The sequence below is a fragment of the Carcharodon carcharias genome, chromosome 4 (genome assembly GCF_017639515.1).
Source record: "Carcharodon carcharias isolate sCarCar2 chromosome 4, sCarCar2.pri, whole genome shotgun sequence".
Taxonomy (NCBI): Eukaryota; Metazoa; Chordata; class Chondrichthyes; order Lamniformes; family Lamnidae; genus Carcharodon; species Carcharodon carcharias.
This window is the reverse complement of record NC_054470.1, coordinates 113,972,210-113,993,694: the sequence shown is the minus strand read 5'-3', so window position 1 is coordinate 113,993,694 and position 21,485 is coordinate 113,972,210. Positions and strand designations below refer to the sequence as shown.

The 21,485-nt window shown below is 41.3% G+C and overlaps 1 protein-coding gene across 4 annotated transcripts in view; it reads left to right on the top strand.

Moving 5' to 3' along the window:
• Positions 1-5,590: 5,590 nt before the first annotated feature.
• fam189a2 (family with sequence similarity 189 member A2) overlaps positions 5,591-21,485 on the top strand; it is a 109,541-nt gene continuing 93,646 nt past the window's right edge. For 2 of the 4 annotated variants that reach the window (XM_041186785.1, XM_041186784.1), the window contains exons 1-2: positions 5,591-6,060; positions 19,813-19,869. In XM_041186785.1, the coding sequence (XP_041042719.1) occupies positions 5,764-6,060; positions 19,813-19,869 (354 nt within the window). In that variant the 5' untranslated portion in view covers positions 5,591-5,763. The remainder of the gene's footprint in view (positions 6,061-19,812; positions 19,870-21,485) is intronic. The other 2 variants (XM_041186787.1, XM_041186786.1) reach the window with 1 other exon arrangement.

The window sequence follows — 21,485 nt, the reverse complement described above, 5'->3', positions numbered from 1 at the left end:
GTCGAATGGTGCTATTACTCATCTCTTGCTAGCATGCCTGGATGAAGGTTTTGATGAGATTTGCAGGCAAATAGCTCTGGTACAGCCCAAACTTAAGTGTCGGTGAGCAGGATATTGGCGAGTTGACATAGCTTGAGGTGTTATTAATCAGTCCTTCCATTGGCTTTATACCATGCTTGGGAGGAGGCTGATTGACAGGAATGGGGTATAATTGGCTTAGCTTTTTGTAGGTAGGACTTACTAGGCTATCTTCCACGTTGTCAGGCTGATACCAGTGGCATAGCTGTACTGTAGTGGAAAGGCTTAGCCGGGGAGCAGCTAGTTCTGGTGTACAGTTCTTCAGCACTATGACTGGCAGATAGTGGGTGTCCATAGTCTTTCCTGTGTTTAGTTATTTCTTAATGACTTGCAGAGTGAACTGAATTGGCTAGACTCTAGCAACTGGTATGGGAAGGGGCCTGCGGAAGAAAGATTAGTAGGATCATCAACTTGAAACTCATACCTTGAGAAGCTTGCAACACACAGCCTGTCCCTGTTTTTATTTTCTTAATCCTGTCATGGGATGTGGGCATCAGTGGCAAGACTGGCACTTGTCCGTCTCTAATTGCCCTTGAACTGAGTGGCTTTCAGAGGGCAGTTAAACAGTCAACTACATTGCTGTGGGTCTGGAGTCACAAATAGGCCTGGACAGGCAAGGATGGCAGATTTCCTCCCCTAAAGTAATGGGTTTTTACAACAGAAAATGACAATTTCATGGCCTAACTTTATATTCAATTAATAAACTTTGAACTTAAATTCCACCAGCTACCATGGTGGGATTTGAAACTATACCCCCCAGAGCATTAGTCTGGGCCTCTAGATTACTAATGCAGTAACACTACCACTATGCTGCCACCATCATCCCCTTACTGTCTCTTACACTTGTACATTAGGCTGCACTATGACTGCGGTTTAAAATTCTGCATTGTCCCATTCGGAAGCAATGCTTTTCCATAAACCAAACAGTTTATGATATAACCATTATTTTATATCACTTTTATCAAACAGGATTAATCAGCGCAGTTTTTGGTCATTACAGTGGTGACCATTAGCAAATTTATTCATTGATTTTCAAGTGTGTGTTTTAATGTCCTCTTAAATTTTTTTACTTCAAGAGCTCAGTCTCTACCAAAGGTATGAGCTTTGACATTTTTTTTGCCCAGAGCTATGATACTGTTAGTTGAATTTGACCTGAGTATTCGCTGCATGTGCCTTTCCAGGATTTATCAGTAATGTTCAATCAGATGGAATATTTTCCTATGGCCTCCAGCAATTAATGATCAGTTGCTTTTCAAAATTACTTGCGAGAGAGAGTGGACAAAATTCAAAAGCTCCAGTCAGAGTGTTTTAAAAACAAGAGAAGTTACGTGTGAGAGAGGAAGAGGGGGACATACGACTGATTACATAGCTGTTGTAGCTTATGTTCGATAAGATTCAGAAAGTGTAGTAGGCTGAAAAATAAAAAATTTCCTCATGCTGTTACATTTTATTTTAAACATTGAATTTTGAAGCAACAATTTCCAACTTATCTCATTTTTTTTGACACTTAGCCATTGGAATATTTCTAACATTTTCTAATATCTGTGAGACAGAGGAACTGCACAGTGCCATTCCTCATTTTATTTGGATTTCTTTTATTAAGAAAACAAGTGTGTCCAATTTTGAAACCCAATTTTTTAGGAAAACGAATAGGATGGAAGGGTAGGAAGGAAGTAGATCGAGGATAAGGGAACCTTGGACTCTCAACGTATCATTGCAGGGTAGTCGGAGTGGGTGGAGAGTTAACGGTGAGATGAATGACAGTGCAGTGAAGGGCTGGATACAGGGGTTGATTGGATGCTTCATAGAGGCAGTGGTGGAAGGAAAGAAAATATGGGAAGGGTTGGGGGCTTGTGAGGATGGGAGTGAAGCATGAGCAGTTGAATGATGGGATATCAAGGGAGTCATTGAGGGCCACAATCTCCCCCTCAATTGCCACTGAAAATACAACCATTGGAATGCTTTCCCTACCATGCTGAGTTGTTTAATACTGCTCACCTGAATGTTAAGATCAAAAATGTGGAGCAAAGAAAGAAACAAATAAGATTGGACATTGCTAAAAAGAGAGACATGTTGCCAAAGCTTTTCATCTTGCATTCATCAGGACAAACACAAGATTACCAAATTTAAAACAATCACAATAATTTATAAATAAATAGAACTGAGATAAGGAGAGAAAAAGACAAAAGAGGAGAAACAGAGACACAGCATCATGGAGACAACTGGTAAAATCTGATGTCAAAGGAGTCATTGACGGCAACATCTGGGTTGTAAGGAGTCTATATTTTGATTTTAAGTTCAACCCAGTTCCTAGTGGGTGGCTGCATGCAGGTCAAAAATTGTCTTTGTTTGGGCTTAAATGGTGCAAATACAAGATTGTGGCTAAATGCAGATAGTTAGGGCAGAACTGCTGGAGCTCTATGCTAAGTTGTAAGTGTTCTACGCTCAACCAGTTTGCTAACATGGGGGAAATCTGAACGGGAGAAGATGATCCATTTCCCAGCAATAAGAGGGTTCGGTACCCGTAAAAATGTTACACAAAGGGCAGGAGAGAGGGGATTAGATTTAGACTTGAATTGCAGGGTACATTCAGTCAGAATGGTTTGATGGGTCTTTCCCAGACCAATATGGTCTTTTGGATGAGATATTAAACAGAGGCCCATCTGCCCTCTCAGGTGGATCTCATGGCACTATTTCAATGAACAGCAGGGGAGTCCTCACTGGTGTCCTAGGCTGAAATGGCTGAAACTGGTTATCTGGTCATTATCACATTGCTGTTTGTGGGAGTTTGCTGTGCGCAAATTGGCTGCTGCATTTATCTTACAACAGTGACAAAACTTTACAAGTACTTCATTGGCTAAAATGCTTTGGCATGTCTTGTGGTTGTAAAAGGTGCTATATGAATGCAAGTTCTTTCTCTTTCTGAATTGTAAACAATGCTCTAGTCCTGTAATTGTAGAAGAAGTTCAGTATTAAAAGTTTATAAGACGTAGGATATGGAACATGCAGTTATTAAAATCCAAACAAAAAAGAGACAATGCTAGAAATATATAGGAGTTCAGACAACATCTGGAAGAAGAAAAGTTAAGTTTTCGGTTTTGATTCTTCAACAGAACTAATAAAATATAATATTGCCCAGGCTGAAATTATGTGTTTCACAGCTCAACAAACCCACCCTTATCCCCATCACCTGGATACATGACATGAAGCATCAAGAATAGATTGTGTTTGAAAGAAACTACCCCATCTTGAAGGGTCAGACAAATCACATTCATATGGATTCCATTATTGGGCCAAATTTTGCTGTCAAAATATAGTGAGGCTAATGGAACTCTGTTATTTATGTGCAAATGATCCAGCAAGTTCAGGCAAAGAGATAAACATGTGTTTCACCTCAAATATCCAAAGGTTGCTGTCCGAGTTTTGCTGCGCTGACATTAGCTTTGCAAAAGCAGCATTTTGCAGTCTGGTGTTGAATTGCAGCGTGAGGTCTCTGTATTTGTGCAGTGAATAGGAACAAAATTTGCCACAGAAAATTGACTTTTCATGAGAAACATATGTACCCTTTTAGTAATGCGATGCATTAATAACTGAACAACCAACCTCTCTGGCACTGAAAATTAATCATTACAAGTGTGGAGCCCCATTCCTTCAGGCTTTAATTGTTATTAGAAATTTTAAAATAAAACATTAGTTTTTAAAAAAACATTTTATTTTATCCCCATCTTTTTTCTCTCACTGTTAATCCAATCTTTCTTTCCCTCACTTCATTTCTCTTTCTGCAACTGATTTGACATTGAATTCACCCACTCTGATGTACACTTCCTTGCTTAGATCCTGCACACATTATTTCCCAATCTTTCAAACTTTTGGTTAAGAACAATCACAGTTGCATGCCCTGTTCACTCACCTCCCAATGCTTGGTTTCCCTTGCTATAATATTATCAGATTGCACCTCTAGCAACTGGCCATGCTAAACATTTAATAAGTTAAAAGTGCAAGGGGCAAGTCTAACTACTAGCATGTGACATTAGGTGCCCTTCTGGAGTAAAACCTGGGCCATTATATCTTTACTCAGAAAGTGGAACTCATTACCACAGGGAATGGCTGAGGTGAATAGCATAGATGCATTTAAGGGGAAGCTAGATAAACACATGAGGAAGAAAGCAAAAGAAGAACATGTTGAAAGGTTGAGATGAAATAAGGTGGGAGGAGGCTTGTGTGGAGCATTAACGTTGGCCCAGACCATTTGGGCCATACAGCTGAAAAATGTGCTGTGTTGAAAAATGCAATGTAATTAGTCTCCACTTTAGCACTTTATACCTTCTGTACTTTTGCTATGTTTTTCTATCTAGAAAGATTCCATGATGTCTTTATCCCATTGTTAAATGTAAAACAGAACGAAATTCTACAGCATTAATTGCTAAAAATCACTCCTAAGACGTAGACTGTAACATCACTCATTTCCTCTCAGTTCATCTGTTGCTGATGCTAACTTCTTCCATTGCCTTTATTACTTCTAATCCCAACGTTTCCAATGCTCTCCTGGCTGACCTCATATCACCTGCCTTGTATAAACTGCAGCTCATGCAAAGTTCTTTGTATCCAAACTTGCACCACATCCCAGTTGCCCGTCACCCTTGTTCTCACTGGCTCCCAGTCTGGCAACAACCTTGATTTTTAAATTCTCACCCCCTTCTTCAAATCTCTCCCTGGCCTTGTCCCACCCAATCTCTATAGTTGCCTACAGACCCCTGGGGTCTTTGTACTCCTCCAATTCTGGTATTCTGCAAATCCCCCATTTTAATTTTTTCACCCTGTGGTGGTCGTGCTTTCAGCTGCCTGGGCCCTGAGCTCTTGAATTCCCTCCCTAAATCTCTGCTCCTTAAACCCTTCCTCTTTGACCAAGCCTTTGGGCTATATACTGTAGTACGTAGCTGGTGTCAAATTTTGTTTGATGACACTCCTGTGAAGCACCTTGGGCTGTTTCATTCTGTTAAAGACATTATATGAATACGTTGTTATTTTACACCCAACAAGCTCTTCTCCCTCAACCAGGAATGTAGCTGGGACCCTATACAAAGAAATTTCATGTCAATACATGTTTGGTATTTTCCACACGCATTGCTGTATTTTTCCCCTATCTCTGGCTGAGCCTTTAAACATTCAGGGTTAATGACCGAGGAAGACAATGGGTCTAATAATACATGGAGCCCTCAAACATTTTAAATACAAGTTTTGAAAAAAAGTTGATCTAGGTCATAAAAAATGTTTTTTTTCAATCTAAAAGTAGTTTGCTGTTTTTTTTTTAACCCAATGCTTGTAGCTGCTTTGTGGAGGGTCAAAGTCTTCGATCTGAAAGTGACTGGCTTGTGCCTGTGCCAGTTCTGGTAATACAATCCCAAACTTGCCGGGAGTTATTTTAAAACTACTCCACTCAGCCACTTTGGAAAACAAGGGGAGGGTTAAAAAAAAGTTGGAAAAGTGGGACGTACTAAACTTGGGAGAGCGATGCATTTCCTAAAAGGCAGTTCCTTGCAAATGGCTTTTGAGTGAATTGTATTTTTTTTTGGGGGGGGGCGCAGAGTAAATTAACTTTCTCTGTTGGGGTGTGACTGTTGATCCCTGGGACCACAGTCAACCCTCTCTGTCTCTGCCTTGTCTTACCCCGTCTCCTGTGGTCAGATGTCACTGCCAGTGGTCTTGCCCACCTCTTGCTGCCCAGTGCAAGCTAACGCACCAGGCGGGGAGACGCCGCTGCGGAGCCGGGCTCGATGTGTATCATGGCCGGGAGCGCTGCACTCCGGCAGCAGCCCGGCTCGCCAGCCGCTGTCCTGCCCGCTCTACGGCCGCTCCCTCTTCGCCCTGGGACTGCTCCAGATCGCGCTGGGCTTCTCCATCGTGTCTCTCAGCTTCGGGGCTCTGTCCCTCACCGAGTCCCCCAACGTCAGGAACTCTTGTCCCTTCTGGGCCGGTTCCTCGGTGAGTTCAGCAACTAACTTTTATAACCTAAAAAATAAAAAGTTTGACACTGAATTAACTCTTTACTGTATTCCTGCTGCGCCCGAATTCTAAATCGTGCTGGGGCTGCAGCATTTACTAATCTGATTGCCTTTGATCCAGTTTAAAGAAAGACAGACTTGCATTCATATGTCGCCTTTCACGACCTCAGGATGTCCCCGAGCGCTGGACAGCCAATGAAGTTCTTCTGAAGTGTAATCAGTGTTGTAATGTAAGAAATGCCTCAGCTAGTTTGAGCACAGCAAGATCCCACAAACAGCAATATGATCATGAACAGTTAGTTCTGCTTGTTGTGATGATTAACCATTTTGGTATCTTTTTATAACAATGGGCAGAACGGCCTGTTTCTGTGCTGTACATTCTGTGCAACTATTTGGTCCTAACCTCTTGTCCTTTTGCTATCTAGCCCACTTTGTCTCTCTCTCTCTCTCTGACTCATTATCCTCTAAATTAGAATCTTACAGCACAGATGGAGGCTATTCAACCCATCATGCCAGTGCTGGCTTTTTAAAAGCGATATCCAGTTGGCCCCACTGCCTCTGCTTTCTCCTTATAGCTCTGCAGATTCCCATGTTATTTATTCCATCTTGCCTCATATTCTGAAGAAGGGTCATATGGACTTGAAACATTAACCCTGTTTCTCTCTCTGCAGATGCTGCCAGAGCTGCTGAGATTTTCCAGCATTTTCTGGTTTTATTTCAGATTTCCAGCATCCGCAGTATTTTGCCTTTATCTGCTTTGTGTTCTGTTGCTTTTAAACAATATCTGCACAGACATGACCCTCGTGTAGCATTCACATTTGTATGTGCATGTTAGAGTTGTGCAGCTACAGTTACTTCCTGATGTGTGTTTCTGAGTTCACTGTCTAACATTGTAACAGATGATAGTTAAAATATCCAGCTGCGAATGACCATTTCTATTTTAATTTGTGATGGATAACTTTGTTAATAGGTGGTTTCGAACCAGCAGTTTTAACATTTTTAAATTTTAAGATCACAAATTGAAGTTGAGAATTGTTGGATAGTATCACGATATTGCTGTGGCCTCTCTGAGATCCATGTTTCTTGTAGAGGAGGATGCCTGCGATACTCCCAATCATTGTCAAAGAATAACAGGAACTTGTGTGGGATGATAACAGAATTTCTGGAAATGTGTGCCACATTGCTCAGCATTTAAAAGAATGAGCTGTGTCTCACCGGGTAGCATGCCTGCCTCTGAGTCAGAGTGTTGCATGTTCAAGCCTCACCCTAAAGACAGGAGTGCAAAAATCCAGGCTGACACTTGTGGCATAGTGTGGAGGGAGTGCTTCACTGTTGGGGGCACTGTCCTGTATCCCCAGCTGGATGCCAAAGATCCATGGTGAGAATTAGAGAGTTCTCCTTGGTGCCCTCACCACTATCTCTCCCTCTACCAACAGCATTTAATAAAAACAGATTATCCAGTAATTCTCACATTGCTGTTCGTCGGAGGTTGTACTTAAGTGGCTTTAAAATGTTTCGGGATGTCCTGAGGTTGTGAAAGGTGCTATATAAATGCAAGACTTTTTTTTTTCTATAGAATCTTTCACAACCCCCCAAATTGCCTAACAACCAATGAAATGCTTTTTGAAGTGTAGCCGCTGTTGTAATGTAGGAAACACAGCAGCCAATTTACGCGCAGCAAGCTCCCACAAAGAGTGAAATGATAATGGCCAGATGATCTGTTTTAATGATCTTGGTTGGGGGATAAATATTGGGCTCAGGAGACCAGGGCGAACTCCCCTGCTCTTTTTCAAAATAGTGCCATGCAATCTTTCACTCCCACTTGAGAGAGAAGACAGGGCGTTATTCAAAAGGTGGCTCCTCCAATTGAGTAGAGTACTTCACAGGGAGTCCCTGGAGTGGGGCCTGAATCTACAAAGTTCTGGCTCAGAGGCAAGGGAGCTAGGCTGTAAGCCACAGAGAGCACACTGAGTGCAAGACTCCTTGGTGGACCTGGAAAGGTCAGGTAGATGATTACCCCATTATAGGGCAGCCCAATTAAAAAAAGATTGGGAGAACCACATGAAAGTGGCCCGTTAAAATTGTTAAATATTCAGTTGGAAGTTGGTTTAAAACAACTGGGAAGAGGTGAAATCATCTACAAAAGTTATCTCGGAATTTGGGAAGACATTAGAAAAGACGCAGATGAAAAGAAATTGTCCCAGGAATAAAGGGAGCAAGGTCAATATCCTGGAACAAACTCCCTCCCTAACAGCACTGTGGGTGTATCTACACCACATGGGATTGCAACGGTTCAAGAAGGCAGCTCACCACCACCTTCTCAAGGGCAATTAGGGATGGGCAATAAATGCTGGCCCAGCCAGCGAAGCCCTCATCCCACAAATGAATAAAAAGACATGTAACGTGAAACAATGAATTGGAATAAAATGGAGAGGTAACTAAAGTCAGACATTGGTAAAGCCATAGAACTGTAGAGTGGTGATGAAGATGATACAGAAATTGTACTGGAAATTTATATTGGTTGGAATATTGTGGAGGATGACTGTGGACCTGTTGGGAGTGAGGAATGGGGTTGGGGCTAATTGGAATGGCCTAACAGAGGAACTAATATCATAGAATTATATTGGATTATATGACACAGTTAACAGGCCATTCGGCCCAACAGTCTATGCCAATTCTTATGCTCTGCTCGAGCCTCCTCCCATCCTTCCTCATCTAAATCGATCATCGTAACCCTCTATTCCCTTCTCCCTCATTTGCTTATCTAGCTTCCCCACATATGCACCTATACTATTCGCTTCAACCAGTCCACATTCTCACCACTCTCTGGGTGAAAAAGTTTCTTCTGAATTCCCTATTAGATTTCTTGGTGACTATCTTATATTGATAGCCTTTAGTTATACTCTTCCCCATAAGAGGAACCATTCTCTCTGTATCCACTCTATCGAAGCATTTCCAGGATTTAAAGACCTTGATTGGATCACCCTTCAGCCTTCTCTTTTCAAGAGAGAAGAGACCCAGCCTGTCAATCCTTTCCTGATATGTATACCCGCACATTTCTGGCAACATCCTTGTAAGTCTTCTCTGTACTCTTTCCAGTGCCTCTATATCCTTTTTAATAAATAAATTTCATTTATGTACACCAAAATGTATAGAAACGACCTGACCACTTCACAGAAATGAACACTGTGCCCATAGTCATTGTCATCATGGCACAGAAGGAGACCATTTGGCCCATTGAGTTCATGCCAGCTCACTGTGGATCCTACAATCCAGTCAGTCCCACTCGCCCTCTCTACCCCTGTACACTGCAAGTTTATTTTTCTCAAGTGCTCGTCCAATTTTCTTTCGAAATCATTGATTGTTTCCACATCTGCCATCCTCATGGGCAATGAATTCCGTGTCATTACCTCTTTCTATGTAAAAAAAGTTCCTCTTCACATTACCCCTTGCATCTCTTACCCAAAATCTTAAGTCTGTGTCCCCTAGTTCTTGTACCATCAGCTAACGGAGGCAGTTTTTCCTCGTCTATCTTATCTAAATCTGTCATAATCTTGTACACCTCTATCAACTGTCCCCTCAATCTCCTTTGCTCCAAGGAGAACAACCCCAGCCTCTCCAACCTCACCTTGTAACTAAAGTTCCTCATCCCTAGAACCATTCTGGTTAATCTGCTCTGCACCCTCACAAGGATCCTTACATCCTTCCTAAAGTGTGATGACCAGAACTGGACGCAATACTCTTGGTTGTGGCCTAACTAGAGCTTTATAAAGATTCAACATAATTTTCCCGCTTTTGTACTGAACACCTTTATTTATGAAGCCCATATGCTTTGCTAACCACCCTCTCAGTATGTCCTGCCAACTTCAAAGATGGATGCCCATGAACCTCCCGGTGCTTCTGTCCCTGCACACTCTTTGGGACTGTGTCATTTAGTCCCTATTGCCTCTCGCTGCCCATTCTGCCAAATTGCATCACCACACATTCCGCTGTATCAAATTCTGCCTGCCACTTTTCTGCCCATTCTGCTCATCTATCTATGTCCTGTTGCTTGCAGTTGCTTGCTATCGTCCTCACTGTCTGCCACACCACCAAGTTTGCTATCGTCAGCAAATTTTGAAATTTTACTCAGCATTTCGATATTCAGCGTGAACAATTTTAAGGCCTATTTGGTGTTTACTTAAGAACAGTATTAAAGCTAAATGTCAAGGAGTGTTTGATAATTGCATAACCTGTTTGATTGTGTGTAAAAGTATGTGGCATAAGTAGGTTTCTTCCTGTCTTCATGTCATCTTGGTTTAAAGTGGGACCATTTAACTTTTGGGAGGGTATTTTCTCTGATCTGCTTATTCTGAAAGGCATCTCGCTGGCAGATGCTGTGTTTTTAGCTTTCCTTTGTCTAGAAGTTGATAAAACACATGTAAATAAGGGGCAGATCATTCTGCTATTTACAGAATTGCTGAAGTGCCTTGAAAGACAAGGCAGCACCTACAACAACAACTTGCATTTACATAACGACGTTGTCATAGTACGATGTCACCAGGCGATTCACATGAGGCTTTTCAGGCAAAACTTACCACCAAGCTACATGAAGAGATATTAGGAGAGATGGGAGAAAGGGAATACAAGGATATGTTGATAGAGGGAGATAAGGTAGAGTGAGTGAGGGAACTCACTTGGAACATAATCACTGGCTTAGACCAATGGAGCTGAATGGCCTGTTTTTGCACTTTTTCTGCTCTGGAAACTTTAAATCAAATACATGCTCTAAAAATAAGTCTTGCTATAATAGCACAGAGTTTTAGTGAGACCATATCTTAAATACAGTGCGCAGATTTGGTCTTCACATTTAAGAAAAGATATACTTGCATTGGAGGCCATACAGCAAAGGTTCACTAGATTGGTCCCATGGAGGAGGGGGTTGTACTATGATGAGGGGCTGAGTAAATTGGGTTTATGTTCTCTGGGGTTTAGAAGAATGAGAGGCGATTTCATTGAAACCAAGATTCTGAAGGTGGACACTGAGAGATTGTTTCCACTGGTTGGAGAATCTAAAACACGGGGCAGAGATTCAGGGTACAGGGCCGATCACTTAGTAATGAGGTGAGGAAAAATTACTTAACTCAAAGGGTTGTGAATCTTTGGAATTATCTACACCAGAGAATTATGGATGCTCCATTATTGAATATATTTAAGGCTGGGAATGACAGATTCTTGGTGCCTCAGGGAATTAAGGGATATGGGCAGCGGACAGGAAAGTGGAGTTGAAGCTCAAGATCAGCCATGATTGTATTGAATGGTGGAGCAGGCTTGGTGGGCCCTGTGGACTACTCCTGCTCCTGTTTCTTATGTTTTTATAATGAACAGCCCTGCGGAGATTGATATGTGCTTTTCTTCAAAGTGATCTCATTAAGTCTAAATTAGTCATTTGGCTGAGTTTTAGCTTTAGCTAGATGCTGACATGCTCTGACAATCAGTTGGCAACCCTAGCTTGGAGGTAGAGAATAAAGTCACAATGTGAGCTGGTGTCTCCTGTTTCTCTAGATGTGTGGGTTACTTTCTTTATGCTACAATATTGGTATTGGTATTGCACATTGGTATTCCTTTAGGAGGCAACATTGTGGAGGGTGGGGTAGGGAGTTACAATTTGTCATATGAAAGGGCCTGTGCAAAATGTCCCAATAACTTGTACAATTTAGTTTTTTTTGCTTTATACTTGCAACTTTAAAAAAAATTGTTCATGGGATGTGGGTGTCGCTGGTTATGCCAGCATTTATTACCCATCCCTAATTGTCCTTGAGAACTGAATGGCTTGCTAGGCCATTTCAGAGGGCATTTAAGACTCAACCACATTGCTGCGGGTATGGAGGCCAGACCAGGTGAGGATGGCAGATTTCCTTCCCTAAAGGGCATTAGTGAACCAGATGGGTTTTTACGACAATCGACAATGCTTTCATGGTCATCATTAGACTTTTAATTCCAGAATTTTTAAAAATGAATTCATATTTCACCATCTGCTGTACTGGAATTTGAATCTGAATCCCCAGAGCGTTACCCTGGGTCTCCGGATTACTAGTCCAGTGACAATACCACTATGCCAGGTGAGATAAGACGGAAATAGTTTCCAGATCCATGCTTGGGATATTGGATGTGAGCTGTCCCTTCATGTTACAGATATTATCAGGACTGTTGATGAGGATGAAAGGTTTCTCGTGTGAGAGGTTGGCTTGGTCCGGGTGCTCAGGGTATGGCAGTAGGGAGACGGGGCTCGTAGCAGAGCATACTTGTGTGCAGTCCTGTAGGGAGTTCAGTGGAGAGAGAGCTGCTTGTGTGGCAGTGAACTAATGTAATTGACTTCTTGCATAAGAATATCTACCTCAGGCACTTTTGTTTTCTGTATATTAAAACAACAGCATGTCTGGTGGGGACTGACTGGATCATGTGACGTAACTTGCCGCTGCAGGAGATTGGTATGTATTTCTTTAGTGCCTTAGCTCAGAGCGTTCCCGAAATGCACACATGTGCTTTAGGCAAGGGAGTAGCAGAATACTCCTCTTGAGGTGTGGGAGACTTTGGCAGATCTGAGTTATTTACAGAAAGTTCAATTCACTGCACACCATCTATCTTAACAGGAAAATATGATCACTCTTGTTTTCCTCAGTGCCGTCAATAAACCCTGCACAAAACCAAACATTTGCGGCTTCTCCATTTCATTGCACATCACAACAATTGTCTCCAGGTTGAAGCATTAACCAAATTTTCCCAGTGCGACATTTGAACAAGTTATGCCTGGTTATAGGTATTTTCGGTTCAACAATATTTCTTCCATAACTATGCACAAGAACAACAACATTTGCATTTGTATAGTGCCTTTAACATAGTAAAGCATCCCAAGGCACTTCAAAAGAACATTTATCAGACAATATTTGGCACCAAACCACATAAGGAGATATTACGATAGGTGACCAAAAGATTGGTCAAAAAGTAGGTCTTAAGGAGTGTCTTAAAGGAGGAGGGAGAGGTAGAGAGGCAGCGAGGTTTAGTGAGGGTGTTCCAAAACCTAGAGCCTAGGCAGCTGAAGGCATGGCCACCAATGGTGGAACGATGGAAATTGGGAATGTGTATGAGGCCAGAAACAGAGGAGTGCAGAGATCTTGTAGGATTATAGGGGTTTCAGGAGTTTACAGAGATAAGGAGGGAGGGGATTGTGAGGAGATTTGAATACCAGGGTGAGAATTTTAAATTTGAAATGTTGCTGGATCAGGAATCAATACAGGTAATAAAATATGCAAATATTTACATACCTATGAGAATTGGATTTCACAGGGAAGTCATGGCGGGGGTGAGTAGCTGGTTAATTGTCAACTCAGAAGAATACCTGTGTGAAAAAGGGTCATAGGTCAGCCTTCAATTTCTTGTCCACAGGCAGGTTATAAAAGACTTTTGGAGTCCGTTTTTAAGTGAGTGAAGCAGGTAATGTCTAGACCAGTTTGTCATGAGGGAGCCAATCAAGCATTGGTTCCAATTCAGTTCTGGCCTGACCATGTCCAAATGAGATCAATGCCCTGCACATTGTGAGATGCAGACAATCACAGAGAGAGAGAGTCACTGGACACTGGTGGGATATCTTCTGATTGGAAATATACTCAAATTCAAAAAAGAAACATGGGAATGGGAGGAGGCCATTCAGTTCCTCAAACCTGTTATGTCAATCACTGACACCTTAGTTGATCTGTATCTTAACTCCATCCACTCACTCTTTGATTCAGTGACTTCTAACAAAAATAGCTACAGAGTATTTCATCTTACTTTCATTCTGTGCAAACTAATGGAGTTAATGGTCACGGGTAAACTTGTAGGGGCTATGTCCATATTAAAAGTCTAGTTAGCAGCAGTCAACGTGGATTCAGAAGGAGAAGATCCCATCCAAACTGCTCGTTGCCTTTGTGGTAGTGACTGACCCAGCTAGACATTGGGAAGTCCAATGACTGGATGTGCCTGGAGCTCTTGATACCACTTGACAATGTTCACATGGAAGTCAATTTATTAGAAGCAAAACATAAGGGATTTAAGATAAACCCTGGGAGTGGATAGGACATTGGCTACAGTGTAGAAAACAATGAGTAGTTATTCAAGTTATACTTTAGTGGGATGAAGTAATATATGGGATGTTCCTAAGCTTGCTGGTGGAACTACTGTTCCTTCTGGTTCACAAAAAATGACTTGGATTCAATACTGAGTGGTCAGATTTGTAAATGTTACCAAACTAGGAGAGGCAATGCAATTGGATAAGGTCATCCATTAGTTGAAATATTAGTACAGTTAACTAATTATATGCAGGAAACTTTAGTTTTCTCTTATTGTACATACAATATGTATTAATAGGATCCAGGCAAGTTGGTGAAGCTGAAAACAAGACACAGAGCTTTTCTTTAATGAGAGTTTATTGACTTGTTCAGTCTCACAGCTCTCCTCCCAAAAAACCCAGTGTCCCAGCTGTCCCCTATTTATATGCTCTCAAAGACAATAAATACCCATCACCTGTTTCTCTTAACATTAACAATGTAATTGACATTAACAAACCTTAACAATATAATTGACAAGACATTAACAAACCTTAACAATATGAAGTATGCAGGAACGGAAAGTAAGATTTACTTTGTGTTCTGTGAATGCACTCGTTGTTGCGTAAGATATTCATCTGTACTTGGAGGGGTAGTTTTCAGACAGCACATGCTCCAATCAGGAAGCCAGTAGGCCTCGGGCCTCTTTTCAATAACTGGGCTTCTCCAGAGGCAGCTTGTCCATTTGGCAAGGCAGCGGGCCTTAGCTAAGTCCTGGTTGGTCTTGGGGTGGGGTGCTTGAGGTCAAATGATGGAATGGCACAAGACTCTGACTCTCTTTTTATTATTTGTCCCTTTCTTTGTTTAATAAAATGATAGCTGATCTTCTATATCAACTGCACTTTGTTGTCCGATCCCCATGCCCCTATGGATTTCAATCTTGAATCTACTCAACGATGGAGCAACCACAGATCTCAGGGGTAGAAAATTCCTCCGAATGAAGAAATTTTTCCTCGTCTCAGTTCTAAATGTCTAACCACTTATCCTGAGACGGTGACCCCGAGTTCAAGGCTCTCCAATCAGGGGAAACAGCCTCTCAGTAGAAAGAGGTAACAAACTTCTCTCTGCTCTGTCAAGAATTTTATATGTTTACAACAGGATCACCTCATTCTTCTAAACTCCAGAGGATACAGGCCCAATTTATTTAATCTCTCATCCCAGAAATGTATCTGGTGAACCTTCATTACACCTCCCCTAAGGCACATTCCTTAGGTAAGGAGACCAAAACTGTGCCCAGTACTCTAGATGCTGTATAATTGCAGCAAGACTTCCTTAATGCCAACTCTCTTGTGGGAAAGAGAGAGATGAAGAGGATTAGGGGGAGAATTCCAGAACTTAGGGTCAGATAGCAGAAGGCACGGTTGCCAATGATGGAATGATGAAAATTAAGGTTCGGCTGTTAACTCTTTGTAAACAGCCAATGGATTGTTGAGTTGCAGCTGCCTTTACTGTGCAATTGGACTATATCCACCGGTTGTTGTTATTTGCCAACAATTTTTTACTAACCTGAAAACAGCTGGGCTAGTTTGTCTAAAATTCATATTGCAAAGCAAAAGAAATGGTTTCCAAAATATTGTAATTGATTAGGTTTGAGAATTTTTCATTAACAAAGTAAGAATTCCATGTGTAGTTATCGGCAAATTGAAGGCATCATTAATTATTGAGCGATCTAATCTGAACTCATCTACACCAAATGAAGGAAATCATTTCCAGAAAGCTGCAGATTTGGCAGGGCAGTAGAGAACAGGGATTAGTAGCTAACCATGCATGTACTTAGATTAGTCGCCCGCAGCCTGGGTGTTGTAGCCAGTGCTGCAAGGATGACACTCAACACTGACCTCGAAGGAAACTTCCCATAAAAATCTAATTTTTTGGCATGGATCTCCCCTATCAAAACGTCAATTTTCATCTGGCACCATATCTAGGGGACCTATGGTGTCCAGAAATAGTGATGTCATCAAGCTTGCTGATCAGCCAATCAGATTGAAGAATTTTCACAGTCAGCAAACCAGTGAGTAAAATGAATAGGTTATAATCTACTTTTTAATCATTTTAATGAAAGCAAAATGAAGTTTAGGATATATACATGGAATCACTTTAGATGCTAAAATATCATAAACTTTTGAAGAAGAATATATTTATTGTTTTAAAAATCATAGAATGGTGGAATGAAAAACCCACACTTATAAATTAGCTTTGCAGGGCCAGAGAGGTTGTTCAGCAGTAATTATGACTTTGTACACCCTCTAAAACCTCAGTTACCTTTGTTCAACAAGACGAAACCTTTACAGTGGTTTTCACAATGGGAATATTGCATAAAACTAGAAGTTCATGCCAAATCACAGATTCTGTGCCGATTTTATCTGCCAAGACCACGAGAGTGCACCCTGTGGAGGAGTGGGGTAATCATTGACAGCAACATTCAGATTTATGCATTTAGCTGCTCAGGTGCAGATGCCAGAAGCTGCTGTCAGTTTTGCACAGTAATGACATTGAACGTTGACAGATCCACCATCATTACAACCACAAGTTCTGGGTGAAAATATGAACAGTGGGCATTTCCTCTGACCTAGGGACTGGAAGAAACACATTTCTTGTGAGGATGGAAGAGTGGGGGTGGGGGGGGACAGTGAGTGATGGTGGCATGACTTAATCCAAATTTTCAAGATGTTAAGGGGAGCAGGAATGGCAGGTAGAGAGAAGCTGTTCTGCTGCCTGGGGTATCTAAGACTCGGGAACACAGTCTAAAAATTAGAGCCAGAACTTTCGGGAGTGAAGTTAGGCAAAGGGTGGTAGATATTTGGCATTCTGTTTTGTAAATTAATCACTTGTTAATTTTAAACCTGAGATTGTTCAATTTTTGTTAGGCCTGGGTATTGAGGGATTTTGAGCAACAGTGGGCAGATAGAGTTAGATCACAGGTCAGCCAGTATCTCACTAAATGGTAGAACAGGCTCGAGGGGCCGAATGGCCTCTTCCTGTTCCTAAGCTCTAGATTGTTCTTAAATGACTGCCTAACCATTTAGAATGTTGCCATCTGTGGGAATGGCTCACAAAAATAGGAATATGGGATGAAAATCCCCAAACTGTTACATTTGTGTTTCCTCTCCCTCTCATTCCACTCCTGAATTTGCAAACCATTTTAATTGGAGTTTCCGCTTACCATTTTTCTGGTGTTGCTTGGAGTGATGTGCTGATAGGGTGAGGTGAAGGGGGCCGAGACGAGACTCGTGCGGAGCACAAGTGCCGCTATATACCAGTTGCTATATACACAGTTGCTGTGCTGTGCATTCTACATTGTTCAAGGCTCTCGGCTCATGATGATGGGATTAATGTATATGCAGTCGAGATGTGTTGAACCAGAACTAACTGCTTGTAGGCAGTTAGTAAAAGTGAGTGTGTTGATGCTGCAGTAAGTGAATGGAAACCTGCTAATTTCCATGATAAGCACAGAGTGGATCTTGTCACTGAAGCTTGCACTGTAGCCCATTGTACTGGCAACTTCCTTCACTTCAGGATTAGATTGTGAACCTACTGGAAATTCTTGTAGAAAAGTCTTCCAAATGCTTACACGTCTCATCTAATGAATACCTTCCTCATCTTTAATTTGAAGAAAAATATGAGTTGCAGTCTCAACAATGGCCTCAGGTCTTGGTATTGTGTTTTCCGATGTTCGGTTGTAATATTATTGTACATAATTTGACAGACCTTGATAAATTATTTCTTTTTCTTTTGCAATATGCTAGCTTAGTAGCCTCAGCCCATCAAATGGGATGTGTCCCCCACAGTTTGAGAATCACACTGTACTGTATTGAGGCCCATTGACAAAGTTTAGTCTCCAGTAATAATTTACATTTATACTCTGGTATCTGTATTAACATGTACTCCTAACAACAAAGCAAATTCCACCCCTCCTCACACCCCCCACACCCACTCCCCCTGCCTCCCCAGTGTGTGGATTATGTCATGAAGAGATTAATGTCTATAATGTTATTGGAAATTATTTTTTTTAATAGAGTTTAGCAGTGTCTGTCTATGTGTGTGTATGTGTGTGTTCTTAATTGGATTAAAGCCAGCTGGTCTAGAGACTTTGATGTATAGAAAGAAGTAGGTTTGAAATGGTAATTAGATAAACATGGGGGAGTTTAGAAACATAGGTGTCAAGGGGGCAATTTTCATTTTTAAATAAAGTATTCAAAAGAATGGGTGAAATCTTGCACCTAGCTAGAAGACTCTAAGCAATGTGTTTATTTTTTCAGCTTACTAATAAAATTGGTGAGATGAAAGGATGTTATTGTTAGAAGAGGTAAAATTAAAAACCTAGTAATACAATGGAAAATTTACATTCAAAGGAAAAGCTAGGTATAAACAGAAAGAAGTTTGTGTTTATTAGGAAGAGGCATTTAAGATCTAACCAGACTGTATGCCTCCAACTGTGTCTGCAAGGAACCAACTCGCAAGGAACCTCATTTTGAATTCATAAGGTTAAATGTGCTTTGCCTGGGGTCTTGTAAAATCAATGAGTTACTGTTGCCTTGGTGGAGATTTATCTGGGAGTGGTTAATTTGGGGATTTATTTAAATGTTATAATAGGAATTTGTAGCCATGTGTATGTGTTTAATTTGTTGTTAAATTAATAAATGCTTAATTTACTTTAATATAAAAAACCTCTTGAGACTCGGTGGTCTTATTACTACTGAATTCAAAGCCTGCATCTCAAAACATACAAATTGCAAAAATGGGTAATGACAATTGTTTCAATTTCCCTCTGGGATTTGGAAACTCAGCCTTTTCCATCAGCTCTGTCATAATAATGACCAGAATCATAGAACGAAAAGCATAGAAAGAAGCCATCCAGCACATTATGCCCATGCTAGTTCTTTGAAAGAGCTCTCCCATTGGTTCCATTTCCCTGTACCTTTCCCATAGTCCTATAATTTTCTCCCTGTTGAGTATTTATCCATTCTCTTTTGACAGTTCCTATTGAATCTGCTTCAACCCCCCTTTCAGGCAGCGCATTCCAGATCAGAACAAGTCACTGTATTGAAAAAAAATGTTTCCTCCTGTTCTCTCTGTTTCTGTGGACAACCCCCTTAAATCCATGTCCCTCTGGTTATCGACCCTCCTGCCATGGGAAACAATTTCCCCTTATTTACTCTATCACAATCCTTTGAGATTTTGGACACATCTATTAAAGCTCCCCTTAATCTTCTCTGATCTAACTGCGAACTGCACCAGTTCATAATTAACCATCTCATTTTTAATCCCCATTAAGAAGTTACATTGGTGCTCACCTGTACTTCATTGACTGTCACTTGGCAGGAGAGGAGTTGAGGCCAAAGACCAGCACTGAATGTATTGAATGGTGGACCAGGCCCGAGGGGCTGAATGGTCTACTGCTCTTATTTCTCATATTCTTCTGTCTTCATTAGCAGGCTTTGCTTTGTGGCTTGGGTTTTACAGATTATAAATTTGTGTAGGGTACCTAGTTGAAGTTTCCTGCAACATACATAAACTGATTTAATTTTGTTTGTGGAGGTGGCTTTATTTTCAAGTGTGTTTGAGCCTGAGGGTAACCCCATGACTTAAGATGTATTTTTCATTTACAGGTGATCCTTTCAGGAATCCTGGGATTAACCACATGGAAAAGGCCAATGTTACTTCTGGTAGGAGAGCTTTCATTTTTTCTCTCTCTCTCTCACACGCACACACACGCACACACACAAACACACGCATACACCCCCATACACACACATAGATGCACACTTGTGAAAACACACACACACATTTACCCCCATACACATATGCACACACACTCACACTCAGACACTCACATATGCATGCATACACGCACTCACACACATATACCCCCATATACACGCGCACATGCCCAAACACGTGTACACACACACACTTTTAAACTTCTGTTCTCCACACCAGCCACATGCTGAATGAACAAGATATTCACAGTATAGAATCATAGAATGATGCAATGCAGAAGAAGGCCATTAACTCCATCGTATCTGTGCTGTCTCTTTGAAAGAGCTATCCACTCCCTCCTGCGCTTCCTCCCTAGCCTAACTCCATCGTATCTGTGCTGTCTCTTTGAAAGAGCTATCCACTCCCTCCTGCGCTTCCTCCCTAGCCATACAAACATTTCCCCTTCAGGTATTTATCCAATTCCCTTTTGAAAGTTACAATTGAATCTGTTTCCACTGCCCTATCAGTCAGCACATTCCAGACCACAACAATTTATTACATCAACAAGTTTCTCCTCATCTCACTCCATTGTCCTGCATGTTTTCTCTATCTTACACACAACAATTCACCACAATTCTCTGCTTTCTGTCCATTAGACAATGATGTATCCACACAGCCACTGCCTGTTTAATCCCACAGGCTCCAATTTTGTTAGCCCATCTACTATGTGGTACTTTAACAAATGCTTTTTGCAAGTCCATATACATAACATCAACCATAATACCCTCATCTGCCCTTTCTGTTACTTCATCAAAGAACTCACTTGAACTCTCACTTGAAGGCTCGTGTTCTGCACAAGACTCGAATCAGAGCAACAAACAGCCGGTGACTCGGCACTTTGGCCGAATGTATGGATCTGCCAATTAACTCAGCATATTTTACGCTGATTCAGGCCATTAAATTGTTTCCGTGATCCATTGTTGCAATTAATGGTGTATAATTATGTCACATTTTTATCTGACAATGGTGCCTATGAAATGCTTTGGGACATTTTACTGCTTTAAAGGCGCTATATAAATGCAAGTTGCTGTTATATGTTACACACTTCTGGTACTATTTCAAAGAAGAGCAAGAGTTTTATTGTTTGATCTATGAAGAGATAGTGGCCTAGTGATAATGTCGCTGGGCTAGTAATCGAGGGGGCATGGCCCACCATGGCAGTTATTGGAATTTAAATTCAATTTTTTTTTTAAAAGTTAAAAGCTAGTCTCAGTAATGGTAACCATGAAACTATCACTGATTGTTGTAAAGACCCATCTGGTTTTACTATTGCTCTTTCAGGAAAGGAAACCTGCCGTCCTTACCTGGTCTGGCCTACATGCGACTCCAGAGCCACAGCAATTTGTGGTCGGCTCTTAACTGTTCCTAAGGACAATTAGGGATGGGCAACAGATGCTCGCCATGCCAAGTGACTTCCATATCCCATAAATAAAAAATTGATCCCTGGTGTCGTGGCCAATATTTATCCCTCAATCAACAATACTAAAACATTATTTGGTCAGTATCACATAGCTGTTTGTGG